The sequence below is a fragment of the Drosophila takahashii genome, chromosome X (assembly GCF_030179915.1).
Source record: "Drosophila takahashii strain IR98-3 E-12201 chromosome X, DtakHiC1v2, whole genome shotgun sequence".
NCBI lineage: Eukaryota > Metazoa > Arthropoda > Insecta > Diptera > Drosophilidae > Drosophila > Drosophila takahashii.
The window spans coordinates 22,482,466-22,508,721 of record NC_091683.1 but is presented as its reverse complement, the minus strand read 5'-3'; the positions used below and the strand labels follow the sequence as shown (position 1 = coordinate 22,508,721).

The window sequence follows — 26,256 nt, the reverse complement described above, 5'->3', positions numbered from 1 at the left end:
CGTATTCCCCGGACGCCATTGCACCCACAGTCAGCGCAACTCAGCTGCTGCAATCAGCGACTAATGCAGCTCGTTAGGCAAACACACAGAGGCAGGCACAGGCACATGCACAGGCACACATGATTTTATTCGCCGTGTTAACATGCCGTCTGCATATGTTTGCCAAGGACATTTCTCGACAAGAAGCCGACCGAAAAAAGGAGCGGGGGAAAAAAGGGAGGAAATGCTGTATTTTCCTAATGGCATTTCGTTCGGCAACAGACGACGAGCCTCTCACACCTACAATCTATATTTTGACAGATATTTTGGCATATTATGTTAGTCATTTCTTTGTGAATGTCTGTTGGTTCGTCTGAGCCTGTGTGTGTGGGCGTCCTGTACCTGATTTTGTTTCCATCTTTTAAACCCCGAACCCTCCGAATGGATTCGTCAGTGGCTGGCAGCTGTCGCTCCGCGCTTTATTTGCCTTTCGCTGCACCGGGAAAAAAGCATAAAACCTTTTGAAACTTAAGGGGGGAATTACTTATAGATCCTGGTATAATATCCAAAATACTTCGAGTTTCTTTCTAAAACTTTCACAACAAATTCTTCTTTTACAATTTGATGAAACAAAAAAAAATTGGGCCCTCAAAATCTGCCCTCAAAGCTTGGATCCTAACAATCATACTGCAACTAAGGTCAATGTTACACCTGTGAGCAAGGGAAACAACATATATCAATAGCTGACTTTGAACGTGTTTAACCGTACTAATATACTGTAGAAAATTAACCGAAGTCGATATGAATTTGAACATTTAACCTACATAAATCATGTTATCATTTTGAACCATTACGTACACCAAACTTAACATAGCAATGTTGTTAGCATAATACACCCATGTTAGCTAAAATCATTTTTTAGTAATAATGATGATATATGATATGATTATGATATATTTTTCACATATACTTAGCTTGGTGTGAAGTTCACAGTGCCAGAGAGAGTGAAATAAGCACAACATTAGGTCATTTAAGTGGAACTTTTAATTCACGGCATCGATACATTCAGTGGAAGATATCAATTTTAAAGGTAGTTAAGGTTTGCATCCTCCTTTCATTCGCTCGGTGTAGAGCAGTTTTAACTGATGCAACGGAATTCTCTTTGACAACTCTTTAGGCCAGTTGCTGCTCAAAGTTCCAACCATTACCCTTTCTTCCGTCCACCTGCCGGCCTGCCAGTGGAATATTTAGTTGATTTCTAGTCTGCCGTTTGCCTTTTCACCAAATTGCTGTGCGAAGGGGAAGCGACCGACTTTCGGCCAGACTTTCGAGGAACTTTGAACAACGAAGGAATCTGCCTGAAAATGGAGTTGGCTGGCTGTTGGCATTATGGTTGAGTGCGCTTTCCCCGGGGCTCCCTCTCGAACTTATCGCCTAATCCCGCATAATCGATACTTACCGCAGTCCTTGGCCAGCTATCAAATCGTGGGGAAGCCCTCAGCCGCAAATCCGCCCTTGGCCCAAGGAAAGTACACAGCTTTTTGCATTTCCGCATTTGTTTTTCTTCAGAACTTTGGTTGTTGGTTGAATTTCATTGACAAAAACACGCCGTTCGCCTGAATCGCCTTTTCTACAACTATACACATGCATTACACTATTTTCTATGCTTTAGTTTTGATATCTGTTTACAGTGGTTTCACAACTATTGGGCTTACAATACAGGGATAGAAACACGTGTGTTTTTCACTGAATGCGTTTGAAAATGCTTCGGTTTGAATGGCTTTTGCACTAACGTATATACACAGAGACAGCTACAACAGGTCCTCCGATATTACATATACATATATATATTGGATAAGTGTGATGATAATATAAAAAAAAAGATACATCGAAAGATTCAGAGTATACATATACATTGGCCTAAGTCTAACAATCAATTCTTAATCCTAAGTAATCACAATTAATATTGCTAGGGCTCGCAACAACGACAGCAGCACGCACATATAAAACTATTGTAATGTAAAAAAAAAGTCCCCCTAAAATTAAATCAACAACTTAAAAAAAGAAATCAGTTTAAATACCACAAAAAAAAAATGCCCGGGCAAACAAAAATAAAGCAAAAGTTGTTGCTAAGTAGTGAGTTTCGGATGTGCTATGTACAATTTGGCATTCAATTAAAACATTAAAAGGCAATAAATATTTACTCAGACAAGGGATGAGTGTAAAGGTGAGACAACTATGAACAAACTTCAACATGCAATTGAAACGGTGTTGCTGACACGACACTACATATCTTACACTAGACTGGGCGGCACCCAGCGACGTCCTGTGGCTCTAGTCGGTGGCCAGAGCCAGGAGTTGCTGCTGCTGCCTTTGGTGTTGCCGTTAGCGAGTGCCTGCTGCCGCGTCGCTGCCGCGAAATGTGCTGAAGAACCGCAGCAACAGCGACTGATCCTCGCCGCGGCCGTCCACCTGGCGCTCCAGACGCCAACCGATGCTCGGGAGCCACCAGAAGGGCGTGTAGCCGTCCTGGTTCGGAGGTGTTGCTGCTGGCCCTTCTACTCTTATTATTTTGCTATTCCTATTGCTACGATTAGTAATACTTGATAGTGTTGCTGCCGCTGATTCGGCCTGGCTCGATGTTGCTGCTGTCTCTGTGCTGGTTCCTGCCTCACTTGCGCCCTGGCCTAATTGCGGCATCACCTTTGACCAATTTGTGTAGGTTGCTGCTGTTGTGACGGTGGCATCCTCAGTTGATTTCGGTGCTGGTGTGGATGTGGATGTTCCTTCTGCGCCGGTTGGCTCAAGCTGCTGCTGTTGCTGCTTGCGCTGCATGCCCTTCACCAGCTCGTTGATGAGCCGCAGCTCCTGTTGGTCATCAATTTCACTGGCGTGGCCGCCAATTGTATTTGTCATTAAATTGTCATTGTCACTCTGCGCGATCAGTTCGCTGCTGCTGGGCTCTGGCGTTGCTGTCGTGCTGCTAGCGGCAACTTCTTCTACAAAATACTGATAATGAAACCGGTCAGTGGAGGAGCTCGAGTCAGCAGCATCAGCTGCAGTTGTTGATGTTGCCGTGGCCGATGTTGTTGTCGTCAGCTGAACCGGTTGCACTTTCGATTTTATCAATACCAGGCGATTTTCACCTTCATCCGTCTCGGGTTCTTCTGGCGGATGTGGTGATGTTTGGCTAGAGGTGGAGGCGGTATCCATCGACGCCTCCGCAACCGTTGTGTCGTCTGCATCTGTGCTCGTCGACTCAGTGGTGTACTCCTCCTCCCCACTTGGCACTATATCCGTGGTGCTCTCCTCCTCCTCCTCCTCATCTGGCTGCTTGGTCTGTACATCCTGGTCTGCGCTCAACGGCGGCGACACCTTGCGATGGCTGAAAAGCGGCGGCAACAGCTCTATGCTGCCGTCGTAGGCCGGCAGAAAGGCGTCTGCCTTGAGCAGCTGGTCCAGATCCGCCTCCGCACTGAATGCAGTCGCTGTGCTGGAGGAATAGTCGTTGTTGCTATCGGTGAGGGAGCTGGTCACCAGCTGGACAGCGCCATCCTGCGCCTGACCCGCCGGCAACACGATGGCCTCCACCTGGCCAATGTCCCTGTTGCTGTGTGTGAGATTTGTCGATGTGGACAGGGCATTGCTGGGAGCCGCCTGCAAGTCCCCGCCAGCAATGCGGCCACTGGCCTCCCCCGAGGGAGCAGCTGGTGTCGTTGATGCTGCTCCTGCTGGTGATGATGCTGTGGTGCTGCTGTTGCTGTTGCTGGCCTGCGTTGCCGGCGGCAGGGGCAGCTCCTCGGGCTCACCCGTGCCCGTGGGGAATTTCTTCTCGAAAATATTGAATTTCAGCGGCGCATCCTCGCTGGGCAGGGCCTGATCCTCAGCTCCAACGGCGGGCGGCAAGCCGTCCTGCATGGCAGTGGGTATGACCGACAGGTCGTACACGATCTCGTCGCTCTCCACGTCGTCGCCGTAGTCGTAGTCTCCGATGGGCGGCGGCGGGGGATTGCCGTCCGTGCCGCCGGCCAGGAGGAGCTCCTGCTTGATGAGGTCCGTGGGATCGATGTTGGACTGGGGGATGCAGAGCTGGTTGTACAGCGTGTGCCCCTGCGGACAGTGGCGGAAGGGCAGCGTGAATATCGACTTGGCGGTCACCTTCTTCTCCTTGGTCAGGTTCCGCTGCTCCGGGTCCAGGTTCACCCAGTCCTCCCAGACCATCCGCTGGACGTTGCCCTCGATGGGGCGCGAGGTGATCGGCAGGCCGTCGCTGGCCCCCAGGAAAACCGTTAGCGCCAGCACCGCCAGCAGGCAGTTGGGCGGGGCCATCTCTTCGGGATCGATCGCTCACTTACTCCTGGTCAGCGCTGCAAAGACACGAAGGGGGGCTGGATTATTAAACTGCTGTGCAGGGGGTTGGCCTAGTGCGACAGAAAAGGGGGAGCAGAAAGCGAAGGCAGCCCACAAAGCCCTTTGTGCCCCAGCAGCTGTTCAGCTGTTCAGCTGTTCTTCTGCCCGGATCACCCGCAGCCCCATTCTGCCCCGTTCTTTGTGGGCGGGGAAACAACAACGCATACCGGTTCTCTGGCCGCACACAGAGCGCCGATGCACAGTGAAGCGAGTGGGTGAATACTGTATATACTGCATATTTCCGAGAAATTTCTCTGTTTTATGGTTCAGCCAAGAGATGCAATCTATTGCCACAACTTTTCCACGTTTTTTTAAATCTCAGAATAAAGGATTTAGGAAAATCCGTAAACTAGTGCTGTCGATATATCAATATATAAATGTAAAATAATATAATATAACAATATAAAAATTATATATATCGTAATATTTCCTTTGCCAAAATAGCGAAAATAAGTTTTTTTTTATATTTTATGATATTTTTGAGTTTGTAACTTTGAATTTTAAAGTGTTGCTAAAAATGAGCATGGACTCGAATTACTGATACTTTAAGAACGACTTTTCATTATTATTACACTTATTCATGAAGGGTAGTCAAATTGATATTAAATATCAATTCTCCGATTTTTGTCTCTCGGAGATTCTCTGACTCCGAAAAAGAGAGCAAGAAGCAATACGGCGACTTGAGTCAAAACTGATACCACATAATATCAAATTGATCATAATTTCATATTTAGTTTGAATGCCTCTATATTTGTTAATAATATTTAAAATATCATTGTTCGTCTTGTTTGTTTAAAATATAAATATAAATATCATCGATATTTTGACAGTCCTACTGAAAACCTTTTCGCTACCCGCCACTTTTTAACTCCATGACACTTCCCGTCCAAATCCTCTGGGGATTTGTAATGTTTACCAAGCAGATAGATTAGGAACAAGACATACACAGATGTTCCTGAAACAACTACAGGTTTTTGAAATGCAGGTGCGTTAACACATAACACTGGCTGTCAGAATGTTGGCTTTTGGGATTTTCATTTTTAATTTATGTCTATGATGTTGGAGTTGTTTACATAAGTAATAACCACATAGGAACTTATAATACCTAAATTGTACTAAAAAATTTAACATCTAAAAGGATTTTACTTGTAGATTACGGCCCCAAGGCAGAAAATTTTCCATCACGTCACAGTTTTGAGGACCATGATTTCCAAGGTATCAAATCTTTAAATTTCTAGAATTTAGCTGACATCGTAAATCGATAAACATAGACAAAGAGCCATTTCGGACCTCTCCTTTCTTAGTTAAAATGCATTTAGCCAAGTAAAGTTTGGTCGCTATTTTTATTTGTTTTACAAATTTTTTATATATTTGCAGATCTCTTTGCATATATCTCTATTAGATTTTATTCACATTTTTTCTTTACCGCAACCACAGTACTTTGAGAAGCAATTGGATTCAAGACGAAGACACAAAGATTGTAAGCTTGGGCATCTCATTAATGGTTATATCAACGGTTCCATTCGCACACACAGAGACACACGCCGGCCATATCGCACATCAGTCATTGCTGTTGTCATCAACATCATCAGCAGCAACAGCAACAGCAACAATGACAGCAACACTATCGGCAACAACTTGTTGCTGCTGTTGTCGGAGTAGCATTGAGGTGCTGCTGCAGTTGATATTTTTGCTACTGTTGTTTCTGCTTCAGTTGCTGCTGCTTCAGTTGCTGCTGCTGTTGCTGTTGGTGCAGAGATTCCCCATGTTGCCGATGCACTTGGCTCAAGGTGTGCTCGAAATCCCGAGCACGCACAAGTGTTTATTTTTACGGCACGGCGAGAGGAAGCGAGACGGAACCATGTAGAGCGGGACAGCGACAGGGAGGCACACACATATTCATATGTAGGTTATCGGGGGTTCTTGGAATTTATAAGTTCAAGTGTGTGGCGCTGCGACCGCGACTTTTCTAACTGTTGCACTTAGGTTTATGGTTGTTGCTGCCGCTTCTGCTTCTGTTGCTGTTGATGTTGTTATTACTTGTTAATAGCCCTGCGGAATCGGAAAGTGCGTGTGGGTCGCGTATCGGTCGTAAAAGCCGTCCGCAGCTGAACTCTCATCTCTTTTTCGGAGCCCGTGTCTGAATGTCAAGTACCTAGTAGATTGTGTAGATTGGTGGGCCTGCCCGATAAGGTTAATGTCACCAGAGTAACGGTTTTAAGTAAGGCAATGACTTTGACACCCGCAGCAAATGAGGCACATTGTGCGGGGGATCGCGCTCGGCACGTGCATATTCCTATACCAAGATTAAAGTGGTCGAAACTAATTGGAATATAGCCACAAGTCTCTAGAAACGGCAACCTTTGCTTCTTCGTCACTTTCAAATCATAGTTTTGTGTAAATATAAATATGGAAACGACGTGTTCAAGTCTATCTAAAAAAAAACTGGAATGTAACTTGTTGCATTTTGACTACACATGAGCAAAAACAAGAGAGAACGCTATAGTCGGGTTGGTGTCCCGACTATTTAATACCCGTCACTCAGCTAAAGGGAGTGCGAACGCTGTACTCGGGTTGGTATCCCGACTAATAATCGTAACTCAGCTAAAGGGAGTGCGAGGGAGATAGATATATAAATTTTGATTGCGTATAACTTTTTAATGAATGGTCCGATTTGAAAAATGTCTTCTACATTTCGATAGGAATAAATATACACAACAAAATTGCATTTTTACTTTTCGGAAATCTTTAAAGATGTGGGCGCAGGACCCATTTTAAAATCGTTAGTGGGCGATTGTGGGCGTTAGAGGGGGCGTGGCGCTCGGCTAAAATAAACTTGCGCTGCGTAGGAAGCCAAAGAATATGTGTGGGAAATCTCAACCTTCTAGCTGTTGTAGTTTCTGAGATCTCAGCGTTCATACAGACGGACAGACGGACAGACGGACATGGCTAGATCGACTCGGCTGGTGATCCTGATCAAGAATATATATAGTTTATAGGGTCGGAAACGCTTCCTTCTACCTGTTACATACTTTTGCACGAATCTAATATACCCTTTTACTCTACGAGTAACGGGTATAATTATACACTGGCTTAGAAAAGACAAGTGTATGAAAACATTTCATATAGTGATTACTTTATGCTGTGAATTAAGCATAATAAAATATAAAGTTTCTTCTTATTTCGACTAATAGATACCCGTTATTCTCCGAGCCAATTTTTAAGTAGTAGTGCGTAGTAGCAGTAGTTTTTGCGATCAGCGGTCTTATATTTTTAAAAGTTTTATTTGAAAACAATAAACGTTGTAATCAGCTGGCTAAATTTGTTTTATATAGAAATATTAAGCTAACCTTTAAATGACGCAAAGTGATTGAGCCTTCTTAACCAAACGAATCCCTGTAAAACTTATTTAGTTTCATAACGAAATACGAAGTGGATTCTGAATTTTGATCAGTTGTTGCACTAAAGTGTCTGTTGATGTCATATAAAATCTTAATTATGTTTCTTCCCGATTCAAAAAGACCTCATAAATAAATTGAATTTTTTCAAAAATAGCTGGTTTTAACCCTTGGCTCCCTAATATTTCAATTGCTGCAATCAATAATCACGCTAGATCCCCTTGAAACTGCATATTGGCCCGGTTTATCCCATCACTCTCTGGCCGCCCAATAATGTGACGCTCTATTTCCCGTTTCGATTTGCTAATCTATATTTATGAAGCCCCCGGGAAACCGAGCAACGCAACCCGATGGATCCCATGGAATCCACCATTCGTGTCGGCGGACATGTGATGGCTGCTGTTGCTGGCTGTCACCAGGCATCAACTGTTATTTCAGCCACGAGAGTCCCGTAAAAAGCTCCCTAAAACACCCTCCCATGCCCCTTTGTTTATCCGCGGAATAGGGGAAGCCCCTGAAATTCCTCCCAAAAAGCCCGTTCACGGAGACCCTTCCACTGTGGTCAACAAACGGACGTGAAGGGTCGGACATTCCATCTTCCATGTCCTAAACATCCAGGGAACATCCAGGGGGCCTCGCATCAGCGCCCAGTTGAGCTTCCTATATCAGTTCATCTGTCAGTTTGGCGGGGCCCAAATTGAAATCAACTTCACACGTCGCAAATTTTTAATTAAAAATCAGCAACTGATGTCAATTTTGAGGAAGCTCTCTTCCAGTTCCTGTTCCCGTTCCTGTTCCTTTGCTCTTTTTTCGTTGTTTGTTGATTCGGACAACATTTGATGCCTTTAACGCGGACATGGAGATAGAGATAAAAAGAGGACATTTCGGCATGTGGATATGGATGTGTCGGCTGTTTGTACATAATTCCGCAAACATACATTGACATCTTGCTAATACAAAGCAGCAACACGTAGGACTCGGTGTTGGGTGCTTCGTGCCGGCACGTATTCAATTCGATTCAATGATTTAATCCCGCATTCCGTATCCTGCGTTTCGCATCCCGAATCCCTAGTCCCAGTATGCTGGCAAACACGCACACTCAGCCTGGATTTCCCGCAGATACGTAGCTACGTATCTGAACGAGTGCGTGCACAGGATCCCTCAGATTTTGACTTTTTCAGGCAGCGCGTCATGTCCCCTTAATTATTTGCTCGCCGATGGAAACGTTCTCCTGCTGCCATTATTTATTTCTACAAACGCATCTCCTTCTGTTTCCTCGCTGGCCCAACAAGGTTCGGCTTACAGGGATGCTCTGCTTACACACAGAACAAAATTTAATGTGAAATAGGGTCAATTCTACCTTATTTCATATCAATAAAAAACCAATTCAAACATATCAATTTAATATTTTATGATCAATATTTATCATATCATATCAAATATTTTATCATATATATAAATATATTAAAATGATATGAATAACTTGATATTTTAAGAATTGACCAATTGACCAGCACATATCAACCTGATCTTTTGTCAATTTTTTCTCTGTGCACATTCGAAAGCTATAGGGAATCAAAATCGTATTTTCGATCACTTTATAACAAAAATTGATATTTCGATAATATATCGTGTGTTGTCTTGTCTTTGCAGATCCATTAATCAGGATGCCTGCCCTAATCTAAGCGTGAGTAGAGTTATAGTTATAATCTTATTTTACTTACTACATTTTTATTTATAAATTTAAAATCAATATAGAGCTTTTAAGGCGAGATATCTGTTACTTAATAAAGTAAAGTGATTAGAGACATTTTTGTAGTTATTTATTATCGATTTTGAATCGTTCAAAACCCAAGAAAATCGTAGATAACCCATTTATTCACAGACTAAAAATATGTTTATCTCTGAATATTTTTCCCCCATACTTGAATAATTCATAAGGTACCGGCCATAAAACCCCCGCTAAGTGACAGGTCAATTGCATCATTTGTGATCTCATCGACACCTCCTGCCATCACACTGCTCTAATGGCATACAATATCATAGCTAATGGCCCATTGAGAGGCTGAGCAAACATCTGGGCGTTCAATTGACCGTTGCTGAAAGTAGTTCAATTAACAGCAAGTGCTCATGGATACGTGGACACAGACACTTGCACGGGCTAAAAAATGTGTGCAAATGCGACCAACAGAATGCCTTATTATGCAGCCGACTCTGTTAATGCCTGGCCAAGAATTATACAACTCCGAGTGTTCGACTTTAGTGTCTTTCAGTTGGCCATTACCCACGCACGTGGCCACCTCTACAAATCTTAACCAGTTTTCGAACTCGGTTTTCTTCGCCATAATTTCGGTGGCCGGGTAAAGCTGAAAAAATTGAAAATGCAAACTGAAACGTAACGAATGGAGTCCAAGTGAAGCCCAACTGGCTGCTGTTGCTGTCGCTGATGTTGCTGATGCGCAACAAGTGGTCACAGTAGCAACATGCAAAGCAGCAACAGCAACAGCAACAGCAGCACCAAGTGGTTCGCGGTGGTGTCATTTAGTTTTTATTGCCGCTTAACTGCTGCTTAAAGAGAAACAAATACACTCGGAAAAATGACCAGCAAGTCTGATTAAAGTCTTTTCCAAAAGGAGGTAGCAGTTGTGATCTTGTCGATTAAATTTAACAATTTTGTGCTAAGACAAAAAAGGAAGCTAGCCTGCAGATCATTCCCATTAGATTACATATTACAAAATGTTAAATTTCTGTATAATATAGTAATCCGATTAGTTTTAAATTTAATTCAAAATTCTGGAATATTAAAAAAAAGTAGAGTACAATAAAAACTAACGATGCTATAATTTGATTCCTATTAATTTCCTATTATTCTTCCGATCGTTCCCATGGCAGCCATATGATATAGTCGTCTGATTTTGATCAAATTTATTCGAAATTCAGAATTACAAAAAAATGTTATTCCCAAGCGTAGAAAGTTATATGTCATATACTACCGGCAACAAAAAAAGACTTTTGGGAAAGTTTCATCCCGATTGCTTTAAAACTGAGCGACAAATTTGCGTAGAAACGGACAGATGCTGATCAAGAAACGTCTCCTTCACTGCGTTGCAAACTTCTGACTTATTTAATGCAGAGGTCGTTTCTTACCACCCATTCCTTTTTTCTCAGTGCATGGGCAATCACTCAGCCGCCTGACGACTTGGCTGGGCTGCCAAAAGGCGGTTCAAAGCAACAGACGGGTTTTCTCGTTACTGCGGCTATTGTTTTTTTCAGCTTTTTTTTGCTTTTATTTCTTTGTCGCTTGGTAGGGCACTTGAAAACCGTTACAATTAACTTGAATATTAATTCGAACTGAAAACCGTTAGGAAGTGGCCTCTGCATTTGCATGAGATCACTTGGCCCTATCGGTGGAGGGAAATCTGCATGCTGACATCATCTTCTGCGGTATATTGCAGCGCATTCCGCAGTTCCAAAACCGGCGGACAATCGATGCCGTTTGTTCAATTGCGAATCTCAATTCTAATTTTCCATTTTTCATCTTCCATCTTGCAATACTTTCCTTCTCGACGCCTCCCCCCCTCCCCGTTTGGAAATGAAAAGCACATTGCAGTCTCATCATCGCCCCGGGACTACGTGCTCAAACACTTCACACGCCAATTTCCCCAACATGTTTATGGGTTTTTCTTTCCCATCATAAACTATTCAAATCGTAAATTGATTTCCAAACAAACCGAAATGCGTGTGAAAATCGGGCGTGAGAAGCGCAATTAGTTTTCAATTACCACGCGGCGAGTGGGAAATCGAATTGAATCGAATCAAATGGCGATTGAATTAAACGCAGCAGGTGGCCGCAAAGGGGCGGGATCGGTTTGCAGTTGCCAAACCGCCGGCTGAAAGCGAAATTTATCAATAACATATAGATAATGCAGTTCTAGGTGGCCGAAAGAAACCCGAGAAGAGAAGAAACCAATCCAATTGGGGGCGCACGCACGCAGATCGGCAATTAACGATCAGCAATTGGAATCGTCCAGCTGAAAACTGTTTACGACACCGTCGTGTGGCCTGTGTGTTCGTCCTCCTTTTCTGGCTCTATTTAGCTCTGTTTTGTGGGTGTGGCCATGTGGCTATGTGGCTATGAGATATGGCTAAGTTTGGGTTGGTTCGGCACAGGCCACAAGCAAGCAGCTGACTGAAATGCGCACGCAGACGCGTGCCGAATTAATAAAAACGCATTCGCACTCGAATCGATTTACATTTCGGTAGCACTTAGGCAAGAGCACGGCACGAAACCCCCAGAACGACAAGACAGGCACGAAACTTGATCCCAATAAAATGAAAAGCCCAAAAAAGAGTAAATAACAAGCATATAACAAAATAAGGCAGCAGAACAATGAAACTGGAAATTGACCGGACAAATCGATAAACAAAACAAATACCACATTTAGCACTTACTATTTATGGAACAATTAAATAAAAACGGCGCTGGCCTCAATAATCCACATACTAAGCTCTGTTATCAATTCGAGTTGCGATATTCAAAAACTAGGGTTACACCAAAATATTTTAGGAGTCATAAGATAATTTCATTAATTCTTTTTAGAAACATTTTGGGTCAAATACATCTGTTGTTTTACTGTTTTACTGCTATTTTCTAACGAGCACGAGGCTTTGAAATGTATTTCCCAATTTAAAATATTAAAAAGACAAGAAGACTTGTTTCACAGATTCCCCTGGGATAAATTAATCTTTTAAAACTCTTAAAAATCATTTACAGACGCTGAGAACGGTCCGCGGAATTCCCGAAAAAATGTTCAAATTATGCATTTTCCCCGCAGTGTCTTCACATTTCCCAACGACATAATCTTCCTCCCCCGCACAAGCGTAACCCCTCCGAAAATTCGGGCAGGGCATTAGCATAAGTAGCGATTAGAGGCTACCAAATATCGTGAGTGAGTCTAATTTGTTGCCCTCGCCTAAGTCTGATATATGAATCACATCGATAGAGATTTTTGGGGAGGCGGGGATATGGCTAAGATGAAGGCCCCCCATTTGAATGACGCAAAGAGTTTTGGTAGACGATTTCCATATGGCAAATGTTGTTGGCACTTTTCGCCGTTAATGTTATGCCAGTGTACTTACAAACCCACGCGCGAAAGTAAATAAACACAAGGTGGACCTCTTGAACTAAAGATGATTTATAGTTATCCGCACATTTTTACTCACGCTAGTGATATTTGAACAACACTTGAAGGAATCGTTTCTTCAGTTTTGGGCTCTGGTTTTTTAGCAGTCCAATTAGTTTAAGTTTGATTATTGGTCCTTCGTTTCACAAAATTTCACATAAAAAAAAAACACATAAACCAGATTTTAAGCAGGAGATTTTCGGATTTTAGTTTTATTGCATTTAGAGCGACTTGGATAGCTGAAGATCTGAATACAGACTGAGTGGAAAACACAAGAAAAATCACAGAGAAACCAAAACAAAATCTTGGTCGAGAGCAGCGAGCACACACAGCAGATGCAAAGATACAAAAACAGAGAGATACGTAGATACAACGATATTCATGTGTGAGAGATACAAAGAGCACGCTGGAGATAAACTTACGCAATATAAAGAACCAAAGAGGCAAGAATCCGCTATGGGAAAGTATCTGAATGTGGATCTGTGTGTCTGTAGCTGTGGATGTGTCTGTGCCCGAACGAGTATCTTTATCTCAATGCTCTGGCGATTTGGCGGTAAATCTTTGCCACACTTGTTTGTTTTGATCCTCGGGACAGGTAGAACGCCGTATCTGGCATCTCCCCTCATTCCTACCTGCCGAGCAGCCTTGAGATACTGTTGTTACAGAGGGAGACAGCCCGAAACCCATGGCATCGATAAGAGCGTCCTTGCGAAGTGAGCGCCAGTGTACTGCTGATAGCAGCGAACAAGCGAAAGATATACAAACTTGGCCCTGAAAGTGCATTCTACATCTCAGCGATTCTCCCGTCTTTTTCCTTCGCAGCGCACTATGGGGCATTTGACCACTTTTGTTGGCCGAAATTAATAACTCGGTCATTTCAAAAGATATTGACTTGAAACTTTACCAGTCGCCATTTCTTATCCCCCCGCATATTATATATGATAATCATCCGGATCGGAAAACCATATCATATATCTGCCATAGAAACGATCAAATTAACTTTGCTGTTTTTGGAGATAAATGGACATAACTTTAGAAATAGCAATTATGTAAGTTTTTAAAACAATATTAACAGTTTTGTAATTTACTTTACATTTGTACGACTTTTTGTTTAAGTTGTAGCGGAACTTTCGTTTTAAAGCCGCTAAAGTCCACTTAAGTTAGTCAATTACAAAGCTAAGTATTTCTACTATATTTTTATAATAATTTAAAGTCACGGAAGTCCTTACTTCCTTAGCCAACAGTGCAAACGATAGGAGATTGTGAAATTTGAGGTTATGGTCTAAAAAATTAAATTACAGAAAAAGTGGCAATAAGTGGCGATTCTGACCATATACATTTTAACAACAATTAAATAATCTACAAATCCCAATAGGTTCCAGAAGTGGACTCCGCTGGACTCACTTTGTTGCTCCATTTGAAAATTAGTTTTCTTACAAAAATGTACTTGTTAGACCACTCCCTTTAACACTCATTTGTAAAAAAAAACCGTCTAATTTTTGTCGTCGAACCACACAAATACTTAGTACATAGCATAATCCTTTAAATCCAATCCAAAAAGTTTACTTAGATTGCTTAAAAACTCAAATTTAAAGCACTTTAAAACTGCAAGCAAAAAGTCGAAATACAACAGCCCGATAATTGAATTTCGAACAGCTGATTTAACAGCTTCTAACTTAACAGAGGCGACCTCTATCGGATTTCTGTAAACGTAACATTGTTAAATGGTCTTTTGTTAACACATCCCCAAACAACATTTTTTGTTTTAACGACTTTTAAAAAATGGGTTTTGGCCAACCAAAGTGGTCAAATGCCCCATAGTGCAGCGGTGAGATTCAACAAAATACTGCATTCATAATCGGTTAAGTCGGCGAACCAATGTGAGCGCATGTTGGAATCGATAAGGTCGGTGGTTTTCAATGCTCTGATTCAATAGAGCCACTGAAAATGATAAGGCGATATTTACGAAGTCTATTAAAAACAACGAAATTATTATACACTTTACTCGTAGATTAAAAGGGTATATTGCATTCGTTGGAAAGTATTTATATGGTAAAGGGAAGCGTTTCTAACCGTATAATGTTCGTATGTTAACCGTATATTCGTCCGTAACAACGCTGAGATTTCGCAAAGCTTTAAAGTTGCGATTAAGCTCAAGTTACAGCCGACCGCCATGCCCACTTTATCGTCCACATACGCCCACAATGCATAAATCTGCTAGGCGGCCACAAGTTTAATGATTTTTATTGTTTTTTTTTTTTGTTGATCCACGTAAGGGGGATCAAATCCCCTCCATTCGGGTAAAAAAATAAAAGAAATACAGAAATACAGAAAAGTATGCAACACAAAATTTGTTCTGGAAACTTGGCTATTGGTGCTGATCAAGAATATATACCTTTATACTACTGTCTGCAAGGGTATAAAAAGCAAACAGTTTTTTGTCATTCATAAAATTGTAAATAAACTTGTGCGCAAATAAAATTGTTTTCAGGAAAAATTCAACTTCTATAAGTTAAAGCATGCGCGCGACAAATAGTTGGATCGATTTATAGAGAAATTCGAGTTCTAGAAGTTTGCCAACATTTTATTGCCAGAGAGTTATGATCGAGTTAGAGAAAATTCGAGTAACTGTATTTAAAAATAAAATCAAACAATTATAAAAAAAAAATTGTACTATTATTATAATTATTATAATAATAAACAAGAAAGAAAGCTAGCTTCGGCCAGCCGAATCTTATATACCCTTGCAGATCGTTCCTATTAACTTACAAATCGCAAAAATTTTAAATTTCGTATTATTTTAATATTATTTTTTCTATCCTTCCCTATTGCAGCTATATAAATCGTCCGATTTTTGTTCAATTTAATTCAAAGCTCTGAAATATTAAAAAAAATCATATCCTAGAGTATAAGAGACTACAATAAAAACCAACGGAGCTATAATTTGTTTCCAATTAATTTCCCATTAATTTTTCGATTGTTCCTATGGCAGCTATATGATATAGTCGTCCGATTTTGATAAAATGAAAATTGAAATTCGGAAATATTTAAAAAGAGTCATGTTCTAAAGTAGAACAGAATACAATAAAAACCAAAAAAGCTAAAATTTATTTCTGTGTAACTTTCCCATTAATTTTCCGATCGTTCCTATGGCAGCTATATGATATAACCGTCCGATTTTTAAAATATTTTATTCGAAATTCAGAAATATTGAAAAAATAATATTTCCAAGAGTAGAAGGTTTTATTTCAAAAAACACCGAAGCTAGAATTTTTTTAACCTTTCCTTCCTATGGGAGCTATAAGATATAGTTATCCGATCCGGTTGGTTCCGACTTATATACTACCTGCAATAGAAAGAAGACTTTTGGGAAAGTTTCATCGCGATAGCTTCAAAACTGAGAGACTAGTTTGCGTAGAAACGGACGGACAGACGGACGGACAGACGGACAGACGGACAGACGGACAGACGGACAGACGGACATGGCTAGATCGACTCGTCTAGTGATGCTGATCAAGAATATATACACTTTATGGGGTCGGAAACGTCTCCTTCACTGCGTTGCAAACTTCTGACTGAAATCATAATACCCTCTGCAAGGGTATAAAAAAAGCATATGTCTTTGCGCTATTAAATGGGAATAAGGGGTCTCAAAGCTCAACACAAAAAACGAAACTCGAGTAAATACTCCCGCAACCTAGGTCAATGAATATAGCCGTCGACACCTGATTCCCCTTTCATACATATACCCCTCTTAAAAACCCGATCCCTTGAACACAATCTCTCTTGGCAGCAGTTGAATTCTTTTTGCCGCTCGTCGAAAGTGAATAATCACTCCGATTTCGAAGCTTTCGCTTTGGCACCGCAATATAAAAATGGAAATGAAAGAAAAAAACCAGTGTTTGCAATTCAATTAACGCCGTTAATGTCGAATTAACGCCGTTAATGTCGACATCGTCGTCGCGGCAACCGATGAGCTACAATTACAAGATCAGCGGCGATCGTCGAACAAGAAACCCACCGACCGTGTGCTTATACATATCTCTTTATCTTTAGCTATCTCGAGCTCGTCATGAGTCTGCATTCGTATCTGCTTAATTCTGATAGGTATAGCTGGAGTTGGCAGACATCAGACAATGCACAAATAACAAAAAAACCTGATACAGCGACAAACAGAAGCAGCAACAAGTGCATGTGAAACAAACATACCTCTGGCAGAACAATCAGGAAGCGTATTCAAGCGGTTCCATTTTATTATTTACTTTTTTTACTCGAACACAATGTATGTACAGTGAATACTATTCATATATATGTTCGTAAGTGCCAAATACAGCGCGAGGAAGAAAAAAATATATTGGTGCCCTAAGAACACCGTAACCGCAATTAGAACACGGAAAAGATTTCTTTAAATGCATTCAAAAATAATAAATAAGAAAATCATATTATAAAATTCGTTTAAATAAAATTTATAAACATTTTTTATTAAAATACTACATTTTAAAGAAATACCAAAGAAGGACTTACGCAAATTAAATAATACACGTTTTCTTAATTGGTGACTGACACCAGTAATTAAAATGCAATCAAATAGAAATGTAACAAAAAAATACACACTGTTTATTAATTATGAGTTTTAATCAATAAACCTTGTCGAGTGCCGCGATTATCTAACATCCTCTACTCTAAATTACGAGCTACACAGAAAAAATTCATTCATATTACCATTGTAATTTAAGCACTCTTAGAGTCGCCGCCGAAAATAAGTAATTCCTTTCCCGTAAAAAACGGGATATTAAAAAGAAAAATAAAAATTAAGGATGTCTGATTTCGTAATTAACTACGCCTTTTCCAGCGAATTTACAAATACCTTTTTTTATTATGAAGACTAAACTATCTTAGCCAACTTCCTCTCAATGCAATCAAAGGACATACACATGCATGAGCGAAAAGATTCGGAACGGAAGGTATCGGTTGGTCTCGGCAAGGATGCATGAATAGTATCTATTGAGAGACCCTTCCTAATTTCCAGTGAGTCAAGCTGCCGATAAGCACAAAAAAGTGCTTAAGGTCAGCTCTAACTTGTCGTTGACATTGCACGTCTGCATGGTGTGTGCAACAACAGTGCCGCACAATGGGCTTCCTTGTTTCCGCCCAAAAAAGAAACATAAATGCTAAGCCTTCAATGTCAAACCGCCTAGCGGAATCAATCATCACCCTCTATCTCTCTGACGGCATGACGAATGATCACATAAAATGCCACACCAGACCAGACCAATTAGTAGATCTAGTTCCAATAATCGTAAAATGTCAAAACACAACGCATTTTAAACTGAAAAAAATGTAAGCTCTGGACAAAACACATTTCTTGCGTCTTTTACTATGTCTTTTATTATGACTTTTACCAGAAGTCAGGGTCTTGTGCACAATAATAAGTGGTGTTGGGAATTAAATCCAAAACAGTCTGGGCAGGAAAATAATAGATAGTCAGATTAACACAAAATCGCGATATTGTTGTGGGGGGTGATATCAGAATACATACTTTACATACTTTTTGAATACCCATCCTACAACTAATCCAATCGAGGAAAATTCTTATCCATCCAACTAATCAAATTTCACTGTTGTATGCAGCACTATTACAAAAAAGGATTCATTTAGTCAATTCCATTTATGATATTTGCTGTGATATAAATAACTTGCAACCAGAGGCAACCAAAAAGTGACGTTTTAGCCAGAGAATAAAACAACCGGAATTTCCAAAAAACATATATATTTTAATTTTATTAACCCCTTTTGCCGCTGACCGAAAACGCCCAGGAATCAATATGTTGGGAAAAAGTCACAACCTGAACCACGCCAGCTCATCGAGGCTAGTCATAGCTCGAAATTAGATGATTGAAATAGCCTTCGAATGGCTTTATGAAATATGCAAACTATTGGCAATTCGATTGATTGGAATGGAAATGGAACGGAATGATATCGAATCGAAAGTCCGAATGGGAATTTAATTTAATTCGATGTTTTATGAAAAGCGATTGTTGCAGTTTTGTCAATTGTGTTTGCAGTTTAGCTGTAGTATTTTTTATGTAACGGCCAATGGGCAAACTGCAGAGTTCGTGAGGGGCCAATCAACAGCGAAATAAATATAAAAATTAAACGGGGGGGAGGGCAGAAAAAAAGGGAAAAAGAGAAAACAATTGTTTATTATTTATTTACGTACTCGTCGTCGTTGATTTGTGTTTCTTTTCGCGTATGTGGCGCACAATTCAAGGCCAGACCTTTATTTGTGCCATATTTCATTGTTTAAATTTTCGGTTTTCGCCTTTTTTGCCTCCGTGGGCGAAGTCGTGTAAACATAGAAAAATTGCCAAATTAACTGGCCATGTGAGCTGAATGGGAAAACAGATTTTGAAACGGTATTCGGGGCGTTTGTTTAGATATTTTGGATATTTTCAATTGCGCACCACGTGAAAAAGAGTGACGATGGCGCCATTCAACCAGTTCGTCCGTGGATATTCTCAGGTGAATTCAAATCGCAGTGAAAGATTGCATAACTATCCAAAGGTTATAGCTTTCAACCGGTCTGGAGATGATTTAATTTGACTGGGATATTCTTATTAATTAATTAATCTTTCCGTTACGTAAGTTGGCAGGGGGTATTGGAATATTAAGGGTGGATTTTTAAAAAAAACATATTTATATAATTAGCAAAAAGTTTTCTGATCAGCTTGTAAACTTTTCAAACAACTTTTTGCTTTGGCTTTGCAAACATTTTTGGCCATTTCCGGCCAATTTTGGGGTTTTCAGTTCAATTCTGGCCGCTGTTTTGTTCTGTTTTGTGTATTGCGGACTGCAGCTTTGCGGCTTATGCAACGCATTTTCAAATGAATTGTTCGGCAAATCAATTTGCATATTGCGCGGCACATTTGCGGTAACAACAGGCGTGGCTAGCAACAACAACAACAACAACAGTAGCTGATGTTCAAGAGTTCACGAAGCGGTCCTAGCCCCTCGACCCCTTGACTCCCCGAACCCGCCTCCCCGACAATTTACAAAAATATTTTTGTGTTCACACTCAATTAATACCAATTGACTGCAAAATTGCCAACACCTTTGACACGTTTCGAATGGAAATGGGTAAATGGATGGGGATGTGAAAACAATCTCACAGTGCGCCCAGCTTCTATGTATCTGTACATTTGCGTATCTATGTATCTGCAATGCCCAAGCCAATTTACAGGATGGGCAAAGCTCGCGGTTTTCGCTCCGCTGCTGAATGCAAAGTAAATCAATAAATAAATAAATTGTCACATACAAAATTCATGAGAAAATTCTCAAAATACATCGGTAGCATTGATAACAGGCAGCAAGAACAACAACCTCGAATTATTCACATTTTGAACGCAATTGAACTTTTCGCATAAATTTCCGTGGCAAGAACTCCGGGGCTTGTGCTGCTTTTTTATAGGCACATATACGGACAGTATTGAATTGAATTAAATTAAATGTAACAGCTTAATTGATAAATAATTTGTATTGTTATTGCATTAAATCGACTGAACCCGAGACAAAATGCGAGAATATTACCCAAACTGAAATTGATGATGCGGCTGAATGGGCTCCAGCCCCAACGAAGTTCAACAGATTTATTTAATGGTTGTGTGTGAAAGGCTTAACAGATACTTGCCAGTGCTTTTGGGGCTATAAAAATACTATCTACATTTCTGAGATATACTAAGCATCTTACAACGTCTTATTCTAGACTTAATAAGCTGAGGCCGTGACACAGATAGAGCCATAACGATCATTAACTAAAATGTGGTAATAGCTAGACTTTGAGTAAAATACATATATGTAAGAGCATGTAACCGGAATGTAGGTGTTACTTTTATCTGCGATAATTTGATAATTTATATAGACCAGTAACATTCAGTAGGTTATAAACGCAGTTTCGCTGATTGAGTGTATATGAGTACATGTGCACCAGCCTCAAGAACAAGAGCAGGGACATCAGAAAGAGACGCAAATGTGTGTGATGAAAGAGACAAGTAAATGTTGTTTTATTTAGCTCAGTTCTCCTCCTATTTTTATACCCGTTACTCGTAGAGTAAAAATGTATATTGTATTCGTGCAAAAGTCCGTCTATCCGGCTGTATAAACGCTGAGATCTCGGAAATTGTAAAAGATACAGGATTGACATTAAGCAAGCAGGTTCTAGGGGTCCATACGCAGCGCAAGTTGGTTTTATCATGGTACAACGCCCCCTGTAACGCCCACAATCCGCAAAAAAAAACTCTTGGCGCCAATTCCATAGATGCCGCGTGTTCAACACTGTTGCTGGTGCTGGAAAAAACCTGGTCACTCTAATTCGCAATATGTTAAGGAAAATCTAAATCTAAAGAAAGTTGTTAAGCTGAGTAACGGGTATTTTATAGTCGAGGAACTCGACTATAGCGTTCTCTCTGGTTGCACCTAGGTTCTTTTTATTTTATTTATTGCATTTTTGGTGCATGGTCAGTTATCATTGGTGCTCGTCCGCTATCGGTATCGCTTCCTGGTTGAAATCGAAAGCACACAGAGAAAACAAGAGAGAACGCGGTAGTGGAGTACTTCGACTATCAGTTACCCATTACTCAGCCAAAAGGAGTGCGACGGAGATAGAGATAAGCAGTCGTCAAAGCTAGCGGCGCCATCTAGCGGTCATTTCAATTTACAACTTTTAAATGCATTGCCCGATTTTACAAATTTCTTTTATATTTCGATAGGTATTAATAAACACCAAAACATGTGCACGAATACAACATACTCTTTTACTTTACGAGTGAGAAACAGGTATAAAAATAGTGCATTTTACAATACCAATTTTTCAAGTTTAAAATTTTAATTGTAAAATTTACGGTTAGATGGTGACTGCAGGGGTATTAAATTAGGCCGAAGCTAGCTTCCTTTCTTTGTTTTGCGTGGTTTAACCCTGTTTGCGATTTTTACGCAACTCAGCGAACTCTTTAAATTCATTGTGTGTTTGCTGTCGATATGCTGGCACTTGTTTTCGATTTTATTTTAATTAAAATTATGTCACCGCAAATGAAATGTTATTGAACCAGCACGAACGATGCTTGCCAAATCGACGAGTTCATTAATTTGGATTTTGTAAATTTCATACAACGTGCGGTAACAGCAACATCAACGATAGCAACAACACTTGCAATATTAATACACACGAAACTTTTCGGAGTTCCCATAATTTATGCCCATTGTGATAAAGAAACAGTCGGCTTCGCGACGAGAACGAAAAAAATATAGGGAGTAATTAAGAATATCGCAGCGAAGAGCGTTGTAACTCTGGACGGAAAATCGTATAAAAGAAATTATTCGTTGTTGTCTGCGGAAAAGTTGGTACACCCAAAAAAAAAATCGACTGAAATCGCCCTTGGTTTTAGAAAATCGCCTATAAATTTGCTTTACTGGCGATTTTGTCTATATTAAAGAAAGTATGTTTTTAAAATCAAAGACGTTTTTTCTAAAAATCAAAAAAAAATAGACTGCAATTTAGAAATATTTTGCTAGAAAGTAAAAAATTATTTCTTAGAATTTAGAAATAAAGGTTTTCTAAAAAATAGAAATACGGTTTTTTTTAAATATAGACAAATATTTTTTAAATAAAAAAAAAAAAATTCTCAAATTCAGAAAATACAAAAATCTATTTTCGGGCTTCGGAATTATACCCGGTTGTTTCTGTGACGCCACGGCCTTTGTGTTGTTTATTTTTTCGTTCTTGTTTGTCACCTTATTTTAATTTCCTTTAATTTAGCACATGGGTGGTTTCAAATTGGAACTGAAATGAGTGTACAAATTACAAATTATAAATATAAAAACCCAATAACTTACTATTTTGAGAAAAACATCTTGGTCGCCGCACGCGGGATTCGAACCGCTAACCGCTCGCGCCTCACAGTTTGCAGTCAAGCACTCTACTAGCTACGCCACGGAAGCATCACGTGAGGCGCTGTACAAAGTCTATTCACATTTTGTTCTCCTATTTTTACTCAAATTGATCTGGCTTTCTTCTGGTTATTCCTTTTAGTTTATCTTTTAATTTTACTTTTAAATATTTATTGATTAATATTAATATTTATATATTTATTATTTATTATGGTTCAATAGTAACAGTAATTGAATGTTTCAAATTTGAAAAACTTAAACAAAATGCAATACATTTTTTTTTATTAATATGTAACTATTAGTGTTAAAAAAAAAAACAAAAAGACACCACGAGTTTTTCGTCTCGACGTGGGTTTGAACTCACTCTTGCAGCCGCAAGCTTGAATAACATATGCATGCACGCACGCGTTAGACCCCTAGGCCACCAATCCCGGAAATTTTCTTCGATTAATAGCGATTTTTTCTTAGGCTAAAAAAAACTTTTCTAAAAAGTCTATAAGAAAGGAAATCGATCAAATACGGTTAAATTTTTTATTTTCTAGAAAAATATTTCTTAATATCACACATTTTTTTCAAAATGTTAGAAAAATCTTCAAAAAATTTTTCTGTTATTAGAAAAACAATATTTCTATTATGTAGAAATATTTATAATTTTAATGGCAATTTTTTTTTAGTTTTAGAAAAGTTCAGTCTTTTTTTTTCTAAAATCAATGGCGATTTTAACCCTCAAAAAAAGAAAGGATGATTAGAAAAATAAACCTTATAATTTAGAAAAAAATTGATTTTTCTGTATTTCAGAAAATATTTTCTAAAAAAACTCGTTCAATTCAGAATTTTTTTGAAGATTAGAAAATTTTTCTGAAGATTAGAAAATTTTTCCTCTTTTTAGAATATTTTTTTGAAGCACAGAAAAAATTTTTTTTTCTATATTTAAGAAAAAATAATTTTTTGAGTGTACCCTTATTTTATTTTTAATGCCAATAATAATGAAAACAGATTCAGAAAATAGAGAATTTCGTTTGAAATTTGAAATCTCGAACTATTGCTTAAGGTTTTTGACGAAATAATCCTATAAAAAAAGGTTGATATATGAATAATCATGACTTTTAAAACGGTAGTTTGATATTAGGTTAATACCTACTAAAGTAATGCTGGTTGGTAGATATAAATAAAAATAAAAATTTCAAAACTTATTCTCTTAGATTCTTCTAATATTCTCCATTTGCTTTTTAGAGCGTTAATCACAAAATACGAATACAAATTGCCAATGAATACCAATTTAGTTGTAGATTTTTATTTCGGTCGGAAGACAGTTTACCCCCAATAGTGTTACTATAAAATATGAAATAGAATCCGGGCTGTTCATTAAATGTATTTTCAGCAGATGCCAGCAATAAGAAAGCGAAAACAGTTGTGTTTAATCAACTAAAACAGAGGAAAAACGAAGTAAAAGTGCAAAAAAGAAAAACTGAAAGGAGCGGAAGAGTAGTGGGTGGCATTCTGAGTGGGTTTGTGGGTGGGTGGTGCTTGTGTTGCAAAACTTGTCAACGCCCCCGTAAAATTGTTCCCTTTCGCGATTTGTGGCAGGAAATTTATCAGCTGCAAAATATTCAAAGAATATTGGAAACTTAACGAAAGGCAATTAGGTAAATACTCTTTTTTGAGAGTCCGGAAAATGTATTTTTTAAAATATTTTTTTATAAAATTTATACATTGCGTTTAGTTTTCAGAATACAGTATAGCGGTCTAACTGCAGTTTTTACGGTGTTTTTTCTTAAGAATATCTCCATGCATAGAGGACTTCTTCGGTCATGGCAGGAAAGTCTTTAAAAGTTAGAAAGCATTCGATGCAGTTATCTATAACCGTTGGGCAGGAAAGTCCAAAAATCAAAAACAAAATTCAAGAAGATACTTTTTTATGGCAAATTGTAAAAAAAAGCCTACTTGTTTTTTTTAGCAAAACACTTAAAATCGTAGAAACGGCTGCTTCGTTTTTATAGCTAAGCACGCGACTTTGAAATTTAATTATAAGATAACCATGCACATCCCTTGATAAACTTCAGAACCTAAATTCTTAAGAAATCGCAGTTCATCGAAGCAATTTTTTTTTTCAATTTTTAGGGCACATTAAGACTTCCAACATTAATATGTTTAAACAATTTTTATTTAATTTTAAATAAAAGCTATGTATGTGCTTTAGAGTAATAAACCAACATATGTAAACACGATCTTTTAAAAAGTATAAAGCCCCTTTCAAAAAGAATTTAAAATCCCAATCGATGAACAGTCCCGGACATAAACAAAGCACCCTTTTAAAAAAATGGAGTTGTCTATATCTGTTGCTATTCGTTAATATTTCTGGCCATAAAAACCAATACTCACCCCAAATCAGGCCACATAAAGTCAAATGATATATGAAGTGGGCGAGAGGCAATGTAAAAAAAGTCCTTTCCAATCTGGCAGACAATCTTTTCACAGGATGCACAATACTTCTTCGTTTTCGGTTGTTTTTGCTGAGTGTTGGGGTAATTCTGCAATTAAAAAAGAGAAGCAAAGCCAAATTAAAGCCTCGGACTGTTGAATGAACTTTTGTGCTGTGCCCTGTTTTTGTTGATAAGCCAAATGTAATAAAAATACCAAGTAGGGAATGGGTCGTCCAGTCGTCGAGAGGAAATATCAAATGGCGCATTAAAGAAAGTACAAGTAAACAAGTTTAAACAATTTTAGTTTTTGAATATATACATAACATCCGGAGAATGATAAGCTATTTAGTTGTTCTTCCGTGAACTAAATTCACTCACTAGAAACCAAGGCCAAAAATAAATGCGACTTGGAGTTTTTTGGAAAGCTGTATTTATCTTTATGGCTCATTCCACGGCAAACGTGACAGGCAATTTGGAGTCGAATCTCAGAAAAAATAGATAGATGAAATCCCTAAACATTTATTTTGTATTCATATTTTTTAATTAAGCACCGCTTTGTGGATGAATACACTAGAGACTCGTTTTGAGGTATTTTACTATTTACTTTGTTGTTTAGGTTAATATCTTTTAGAAAAATGTTTAAATTTAAAATTGAGTAATTTTTAAGAAACAAATTAAATGTATAATACCTAAACCTTCTAGTAAAGAAGACGATTTTTGTTCTGCAAACTTAGTTTCAAGCGATAACAGCGCAATGAACGCAGCATTGCTTAAGTGCGTTTTTCTCGAAGCCACGTTTCGAGAGTCTGTGTTCATCTGCATTTCTAAACGGCTCAACCGATCGTTTTCAAATTTGTCGCAGATTTTTCTGCATAAAAAATACCCGCCCCTGAAAAGGGCTTCCCAGGAGCGGGTTTTTTA

At 39.1% G+C, this 26,256-nt stretch overlaps 1 protein-coding gene across 2 annotated transcripts in view; it reads right to left on the bottom strand.

Annotated features, from left to right (window-relative positions):
• Positions 1-1,517: 1,517 nt before the first annotated feature.
• Positions 1,518-26,256, bottom strand: part of fog (folded gastrulation) — a 36,378-nt gene continuing 11,639 nt past the window's right edge. Inside the window, exons 3-4 of one of the 2 annotated variants that reach the window (XM_044396165.2) lie at positions 25,295-25,443; positions 1,518-4,346 (exon numbers count right to left, since the gene is read on the bottom strand). In XM_044396165.2, coding sequence (XP_044252100.1) covers positions 2,365-4,308 — 1,944 coding nt within the window. In that variant the 5' untranslated portion in view covers positions 4,309-4,346; positions 25,295-25,443 and the 3' untranslated portion in view covers positions 1,518-2,364. Of the gene's footprint in view, positions 4,347-13,010; positions 13,171-25,294; positions 25,444-26,256 lie in introns of those variants that run through there. The other variant, XM_017144079.3, reaches the window with a different exon arrangement.